Consider the following 9,130-nt stretch of genomic DNA (forward strand, 5'->3'; position numbering starts at 1 on the left):
TACATGCATAAATTGTAGAAATAAATTTTGCCAATAAATGTACATAATTAATTTGATTTATGTTTTTGTTCTTTTTATCTGTTAAGTTAATAAATATGCCAACTATAAATTAATAAAATTATTTTTTTCTAATAGTCATTAACTCTACCTTTTCTTTTTCATTTTCATGTTTTTGATTTTTATGATATTTATTCTGGAGCTAATTTTCATTATATGTTATTATAGTCTCGTATGTACAGTAGCCCATTTATCCACCGCCTCCATGTCACTGAATGTAAAAACTTTCATTAAGAATATTTTAATTTACTCTGAAATCCGTCATTAAAGTTCTTTAGAAACAGAAAGGGATTTTTTTTATATTTTGTGTTCAGTTTTGATGGAATGAAATAAGTATAATAATCATTTTTATCATAGTTCTTTAATTAATTATTTCTTCTGTCTAAATCTTCATGACAAGTTTCAAGGTCACTTCCTGTCTTTCCTCGTCCACACGACTGATCCTCACTGCTACGTGCAGAAGTGAGTGATTTAGGACACTGACCCGAATCCTGCCGTCCGACGCTACTGAGTGTCAGAGTTCCTCCCTCGGCCTTGTGCTGCCATGGCAATGGAGCACGCAGCTTAGACCAGGTAATAACAGGAGTAGGGGAACCTGGGAAAAGAGGCGGAGTTTATTCATCAAACCACTTGGTGAGTTTTATGCTGAGTGTGTACAGAGTGTGTACAGAGTGTGTGTATCAGTGTTGTAGTCGAGTCACTAAACCTCGAGTCCGAGTTCAGTCTCAAGTCCCCAGTGTTCAAGTCCGAGTCATTAAAGAAAATTTAGAGCCGAGTCGAGTCCACTATTGATTTGAGTCGAGTCCGAGAACAAGACTCTAACCGCACCATGTGACGTGTCTGTTTCAGCCCCATTAACATTAGTTTGTTCCTGAACATGGCGTATGAACAGGTGAACGTCTCATCTCATTATCTGTAGCCGCTTTATCCTGTTCTACAGGGTCGCAGGCGAGCTGGATCCTATCCCAGCTGACTACGGGTGAAAGGCGGGGTTCACCCTGGACAAGTCGCCAGGTCATCACAGGGCTGACACATAGACACAGACAACCATTCACACTCACATTCACACCTACGCTCAATTTAGAGTCACCAGTTAACCTAACCTGCATGTCTTTGGACTGTGGGGGAAACCGGAGCACCCGGAGGAAACCCACGCAGACACGGGGAGAACATGCAAACTCCACACAGAAAGGCCCTCGCCGGCCACGGGGCTCGAACCCAGGACCTTCTTACTGTGAGGCGACAGCGCTAACCACTACACCACCGTGCCACCCACAGGTGAATGTGCTTCTCTTTATCAGGGAGTGTGAAGTATTCTGTCAGAGATGGTTGGGAGACGGATGTAAGTGCAGAAGGTGTGTTTATTAATACAAGTGAAGACGATAAACAATCCAGAACGGCAGGAAAAATCATAAAACAGTGAAACAGGCGACAGGTCGAGCGAGGCACAAACAGGCTATCGTAGACTCGGTAGAATCAAAGACGAGAAACAGGAAATCAGGGATCAGGAACCCAAACAAGGAAATAAGGCTCAGTAATGTGTCAGCAATGCAACTCAATACTTCGCAAAGTAAGTGTGTTTTCACAGTTTTTATATCAGCGCATTGATTGCACCTTAATCCTGTGCAGGTGCGAATTGTTTATGGCAAGAGAGTCCGCTCGGCGCTGTCCGGAGCGCACCCAAGAGTCTATCTGATGCACGCGCCAAGGCACGCAGGTGTGACACTCTTGCACGAAATTAGTACAAAAATTAATGTAGATATAAATATCTTATGCCAAATTATGTTGTTTCAAAAAATAAAGAAAAACTCAGAGTCCTCGTTTCCAGTTTACGAGTCCGAATGCAGTTAATGCACGAGTCCGAGTCCAAGTCTGAGTCATCAGTGATCAAGTCCGAGTCGAGTCACGAGTCCTTAAAATTAGGGTACAAGTCTGACTCGAGTATGACAAGCCTGGTGTGTGCTGTGTGTGTGCTGTGTGTGTGCTACCGGTCGCTTGGCAGTATATGGTCACTGTTTGTCCCTCAACAGCTATCACGTCCGTTGGGAGAACCGTAGCCGTGGGCGGTGTAGCAGCCGGGGCCCTGCCCTCTACCTTAAGCTCCACCTTCTCCTCGGCTGTGCCATCCTTGTTTTGAGCACGACACACAAACGTCCCGCCATCCTGTGGTGCTGCAACCGTCACCTACAAATACACACAAGGTGAACACTTGACTCCACCTTTCTACACACACACACACACACACACACACACACACACACACACACACACACACCTTCACTGTCAGACTGGAGCCTGTCGTTGTGGAAACCAATAGAAGTTCTTTTCCTGCTTCTTGTTTAAACCAGGTAATGGATGGGCGGGGCTTTCCAGAAGCATGGCACACCAGAGATGTGACTCCACCCACTTTTACCTTTACTTGGCTGGCAGGGGTCACACGCACCTTTGGAGGCTCTAACACACACACACACACACACACACACATCATAAATATGGTATTATATTTTTTAAAAATCTCTCTCTCTCTCACACACACACACACACACACACACACACACACACACACACATGTATATGATCACACTGGACTCACGCTTCACGGTAAGTGTCGCTGTCATGGTGGCTTTGCCTTGTGCGTTGGTTGCTACGCAGCGGTACTGTCCCTGGTTACCAGGGCGCGCAAAAGCGATGGTCAGAACTGAGCCGTCAGGGCCAACTTTAACATTATCTGGGAATGAAAGTAAAGAAATAAAACAACAACAAACAAAATGTCACATGACAAGCTTAATTCTGTTATTTATTACATTTTTCATTGTTTAAAAATATTGGCATAAAACAGTGCATTTCTATTGGCTGAGAGCAGCAGGGACGGTCCTGTATAACGAATTGAGGAGCATCAGAACCAATTTTGTTTCAGGTGTTAGTTATTATTAATAATTAACATTCATTCAGTAGATTTTCATTTATTTAACTGTTTACATTTGAGTGCTGATCAGTTCTGGACTCTGATTGGTCAGAAGGGAAGGTGCTGATTAATTCTTGATAACAGCAGCTCTGACTGTAGCGCAGGTTTATATTAATGCTCTCGTTGTAATGTGTTATGGTTTCTATAGTAACAGCACTTTTTAAGTTAGAGAGAGAGAGAGAGAGAGAGAGAATAGCGAGAGGCTGGTGAGGGAACGACTGTTTATAGCTGCTATAATGTAAGTGACAATCTTGTTTCAATGAGCGTTAAGTGTAACTATAAGTGGATAAAAAGTAGATAAAAATATAATTGGTGGCAAATCTCTGAAAGGTGTTCGGTGAAGATGATCAGTAACAGCATGGTGTGAGATCACGTCCACCAAGCGCACTCTAAATCCCACCTGGTAATGGTTGGTTGTTGGGTCGTTTCCACTCCAGCTGGACAGGCTGAGCACCGCTGGTCACTCGGCACCGGAAGCTCACCGTATCATCCTGTTTAATGGCAATGCTGCGAGGCTCGATGGACACAACCGGCTTCTGAGCCAGTGCTGAAATCATTACAGATAAAAACAAATATTCTCAAGGGTACTAATATTTTAATCCTGTCAGCGTTCAGTACACTAAAATGACCCAGTGGTTCAGGGAGACTGGAGATTATTGGGGAGACTGGGGATTATTTTCCCAGCTGACTCCAGGTCAGAGGCGGGGTACTCCTGGGACAGGTCGCCGAGCAACCATCACACTTACTTTCACACCTGGGGGATTCAGAGTCACTTTTGGAATGTGGGGGAAACCGGAGCACCCGGAGGAAACCCACCCAGACACTAGGAGAACACACAGAAAGACCCCAGTTGACCATAAGGTTTGAACCCAGAACCTTCTCACTATGATACCCACTGCACTACCATGCCAGGAACCTCACCAGGAACTAAAATCATCAGACGACTATCAAGGTCATCAAAAAACACTGAGACATTTTTAGGGCTTGAATTTTTCCAAAAGCACAGGATGGAGAATTACCTTAAGAATCATGTCAATCAAGGAATTAATCCCACTCTGTCCGTGTACAAAACTCTTTTTCAACCAAGTGTAAGGATGTAACTTGCTACATCTACATCTACAGGCTTGAGCAGATGATCTGATCCAGAGAACAGCTCCAGCAGTGCGTGGGGTTTGTGTTTCAGCTCACAGTGACTCTCTGACTGCTTTTCTGCTCCAACACAACCAGGAAGGTTTTAAAAATCTGATTAGTTGAGTTAATTGTCTGGGTTTTGTTTTGTTTTGGGCTGCATTTCTTCTGTGACATGGTTCTTTAAGGTCGGTCACAGACGCTCACCGCGGCAGGTTTGTTCCAAACAGCCAACTCATTAAAAAGCTCTCTGTTGGTTAAAAGAGTAAATACAGGAGGATAAACTGTACAGGGTGACTAGTTCGGCTTCCTTCATCTGAGAAGGGAGATGAGAGAAGTATGAGAGAAGCGATCCTGCACACTGTAAGCACAGAGACAGATAGTCATTCCAGCAGGTTTTGTGCTCTACAGTTACCGTACATCACTATAAACGAGATATTTAAAGGGGCCCTCGGGTTCACTCATTAGGATCCCTGGATCAGACATCATACTGAGATGTTTACACGTGCCCTGAATTTAGATTGGCCCTCATTGTTACTTTAAAGGATTTCAGATCCAATTTTATGTCATAATATTTTATAAGTAATGTTACAGGTGGGGTGGCACGGTGGTGTAGTGGTTAGCGCTGTCGCCTCACAGCAAGAAGGTTCTGGGTTCGAGCCCCGTGGCCGGCGAGGGTCTTTCTGTGCGGAGTTTGCATGTTCTCCCCGTGTCCGCGTGGGTTTCCTCCGGGTGCTCCGGTTTCCCCCACAGTCCAAAGACATGCAGGTTAGGTTAACTGGTGACTCTAAATTGAGCGTAGGTGTGAATGTGAGTGTGAATGGTTGTCTGTGTCTATGTGTCAGCCCTGTGATGACCTGGCGACTTGTCCAGGGTGTACCCCGCCTTTCACCCGTAGTCAGCTGGGATAGGCTCCAGCTTGCCTGCGACCCTGTAGAACAGGATAAAGCAGCTAGAGATAATGAGATTAGATGAGATGAATGTTACAGGTGGCGTTTGAAATCAGGTGATCCTAGCGTTACCTCAGTGAATTAGGATGCTGCAGTGGTAAAGTGGTGGCTTTCAAAGGAGAAAGTCCCATGTTTGATTCCCAGCAAGGACAGTAAAGAGTGTGTGTGGTGGGGGGGGGGCATGTCAATCAGAAAAGGCAGGTGTGTAAGTGTAATTCTGGGTTGAGAGGTATTAGAAGATATGAAAGGGGAATAGAGAGTGGTTATGAACTCCCTAAAAAATCCAAGCCCCCTTTATTTTTAACTAGTCGTCGTTGCCCCCCCCCAAAAAAAATCCCTTTTAAGAATGTTGACCTAATTCACCAAGATAAATCTAGAATCACCTCGCTGAATCCAGATTCACCTGATTTCAAAAATCACCTATAACGTGCATCAGTACAGGTTTAAATACCAAGGACTTTACAGCGAGATCCACAAACAAACAAATAAAGTTAGTTCTGCATACTAATCATTAAAAAGGGGAACTCATCCTTCCTACCTGTCCTTTGGTTTTAATCCTAAATTCTTCATATTATGTTTTTTTAAATCGATTTTTAAAAACTACATATAGCTGCTTTAAAAGAAATTCCTGCATATGCATGCTTTAAAGATTAAATATATAGAGTCTTAAAAATGTTGTATGTATAATTGTTTTAAAATGAAACAAAACCTACACACAGGTCCTTTTTACAAAAAAAAGCCTTACATTTTCTTTAAGAAGATCTGGCAGAGATCCTTTTTTATTTAAGTAAACAAACAAACAAATCCTACGCACATTCTTTAAAGTAAATATATTTATTTATTTATTTATTTATAATATTAATTATATTAAGATAATATAGAATTTAATACTGGTATTTAGATTTGAAGATTTGATTAGTTTTACCCAGAATATATATTAAACATTTTAATGCAGAATTAATGTTTTATTGTACATGTTTAAGATTATAAATTGGGGGGGGGGGGGGGTTGGTTGAGAATAACAGTTAGGATTTTCTAAGCTTTATAGTATACATTGAAGATTTAAGATTTATCGTTTATCTTTAAGATTATATAGAAGTATATATTTCAAATTTTATTCATATTTTTATTTATAGCTAGTGTCCCTAGTTAGTAGGCTACTTGTGGCCAGCTATAAGTTTGACACTTTAATGAAGTTATTGATTGATTGATTGATTGATTGATTGATTGATTGATTGATTGATTGATTGATAAAAATTCTACATATGAATCATGTTTTAAAATTTTTAAAGCAAAAAAGTTGAAAGACAGTTCGTTTATAAAGATGCTACAGTCTGTTCAGATCTTTTAGAGCTCAAAATTCTGTAAAAACTCGAAACAAATGTTACAGTTCATCATTTCATCATTTTCAAAAATATTGCTTTTTATCAACCTGTCAGAATGTGATTTCACTAAATTACACATTCAACTAAATTAAAATATAATAATAATAATAATAATAATAATAATAATAATAATAATTTTCTTGGAACTGCTGTTTTAATCCTAACTGTAGGAACCTCGGGTCAGAACCCTGCACGTGAACATGTTTATTTCCTGATTAACTAGAACATGGAACAGTGTTTACTGGTTTGAGAGACTGAGACTGAAATAAAGTTCATGTATTTTGTTGTTACCTGTTAGAAGAAGACTGGAACAGATCAGTGTCACCCTGATGACCTCCATGATGAAAAGATAGATATCTCTCTGTCACTCTGTCTCTTCTTCAGTCTGTGGATCTGTTTGTTTACTCTCAGTCCCCCTCCCTCCATCCATCATTTCATCACATCTCACTCCATCCGCCCCCAACACACACTCAGCGCACACTTTACACAACACGTGCTGTTTGATCTCAGCATTACAGGTTACTAAAAATCTGAAAATGTGATGAATACACTGCAGCAGCAGTGTGTGTGTGTGTGTGTGTGTGTGTGTTGTGCATAACGAATGTGACTAGATTTCCACGTGAGGGTGAACAGACTCTGCATGCTGCCCCTGCCGTGTGCCGGTGTTTGACCTCTAATCTGGTCTTGTGTTTAATCACAGCACAAAGGTTCATCATCTGCAAACAGAAGAAGAGTCCACAGTCTGGGTTTAAAAAAAGGGGTGGGGGGAAGGGAGGGAGGGGTAATAAGTGTACGTGTACGTGCGCATGCATGGGTAAACCTGTAAACATTTCCGAGTGTGTCTGTAATCTGCACTTATCCATTATTAATCTTTACTCCACAGCACTGCTGAGTTCTGATCTCTGATTGGTCAGAGGGAAGGTGTTGATTAATTCTCTATAACAGCAGCTCTGACAGTAGTGCAGGTTCATACTAATGCTTTTGCTCTGATATGTTATTGTTTCTATAGTGACAGGTCATTCACAGGGGCGTGTATAGCAGACGCTCCATTGATCATAAACAGATTAAAAAATGTGTGTAATCAGTGATGTGGTGAAGTTTTCTGGAAGGAGTCTCCAGTGTCAGTGCTTTGCAGGCTCACCAGGACTCAGACTCAAGTCCGACTCGTGCCCTAATTTTAAGGACTCGTGACTTGACTTGGACTTGAACACTGACGACTCGGACTCGGACTCATTCATTAACTGCATTCGGACTCGTAAATTAGAGACGAGGACTCAGATTTTTTCCTTATTTTTTGTAACATGCCATAATAATTTGGCATAAGATATTTATATTTATATCTATGTTAATTTTTATACTAATTTTGTGCAAGAGAAGCACATTCACCTGTTCATACGTCATGTTCAGGAACAAACTAACGTTAATGGCGCTAAAATGCCTGGAGAGAACGCCGCTAGGATTGTCCGCTTTGCTTATACAGACTTCTCGTGCAGTGGGAAAAAAATGGACTGCTATGTGTTCCATATGTAGAAGAACTATCAAGGAGACAACAGGGACAACCTCAAACTTCAATCGTCATTTGGTAAGACTCCACCCAGAGAAGGAAGTGACATGCTACATTCATTGCTCTGTTGATAGTGGGTGGAGCTTGCTGAGCGATGAACAAGCTTTTTATCTGTAGCCTGTTAACTAAAATGTGGCAGTAGAGCAGGAACGTTAGTCCAACACAGTAGCAGAGACACTTTCACATAAAGGCAGCAACAGACACCATCACATGGTGCAGTTGGAGTCTTGTTCTCAGGCTCGACTCAGATCAATAGTGGACTTGACTCACAATTTTCTTTAATGACTTGGACTTAACTCGGACTTGAACACTGGGGACTCGAGACTGGACTCGGACTCAAGGTTTAGTGACTCGACTACAACACTGGTGCTTTGTAACAGTCAGAGGTGAAGCTGGAATTAAGTTTTCTGACATCTTCAGGACAAAGGAGTTTACACTTCTTTGCGGTTTCTTGGCAACAAATGCCGCACCCAGTAACATGTAGATGATGCTGTGTAGTATCTCATAAAGAGCACCAAGAGAGTCAAGGATAAAGTAAGGAAAACCCTACCATCGTCTGAAGGGCCATAGTTCATATTGGGACAACTGAATGACTGCCCACAATGACAAACTGAAACCATCACACTTGCACTACCCTCGACAACAGCTGGGCTCTCAAGCACACCAAAGACTGGAACCCTGAAGAGACTGAGGCACCACAAGTGGATGCTCATCGGTCCTGTTCCCCTTTCTGCACCGTCTACCTTCTGGCTCCTTTGAGTGCTGAGGAGGTTCATGCTCTTGGGGGTAGTGCAGTGCAATAGGAACAAGAGAGGATTTTCCTTTGGCCCACTCAGAACTACACTCCCGCTACAAGGCCAAGCAGGAGCAGTTAATGGCATTTAGATTAATGGCATTTAGCAGATACTCTTATCCAGAGCAACATACAACATACCCAGAGCAGCCTGGGGAGCAGTTGGGGGTTTAGTGCCTTGCTCAAGGGCACTTCAGCCATTCCTGCTGGTCCAGAGAATCAAACCAGTGACCTTTTGGTCCAAAAGCTGCTTCTCTAACCATTTGGCTATAGCTTCCCAATTCAATT

The 9,130-nt window shown here is 42.1% G+C and overlaps 1 protein-coding gene across 1 annotated transcript in view; it reads right to left on the reverse strand.

Moving 5' to 3' along the window:
* Positions 1–8,825, reverse strand: part of LOC132865827 (basement membrane-specific heparan sulfate proteoglycan core protein-like) — an 18,576-nt gene extending 9,751 nt beyond the window's left edge. Inside the window, exons 1-6 of the mRNA XM_060898324.1 lie at positions 8,675–8,825; positions 3,423–3,599; positions 2,651–2,785; positions 2,333–2,511; positions 2,046–2,241; positions 542–652 (exon numbers count right to left, since the gene is read on the reverse strand). Of these exons, the coding sequence (XP_060754307.1) occupies positions 542–652; positions 2,046–2,241; positions 2,333–2,511; positions 2,651–2,785; positions 3,423–3,599; positions 8,675–8,825 (949 nt within the window). The remainder of the gene's footprint in view (positions 1–541; positions 653–2,045; positions 2,242–2,332; positions 2,512–2,650; positions 2,786–3,422; positions 3,600–8,674) is intronic.
* Positions 8,826–9,130: the final 305 nt, after the last annotated feature.

The sequence above is a fragment of the Neoarius graeffei genome, chromosome 18, assembly GCF_027579695.1.
Source record: "Neoarius graeffei isolate fNeoGra1 chromosome 18, fNeoGra1.pri, whole genome shotgun sequence".
Classification (NCBI taxonomy): Eukaryota; Metazoa; Chordata; class Actinopteri; order Siluriformes; family Ariidae; genus Neoarius; species Neoarius graeffei.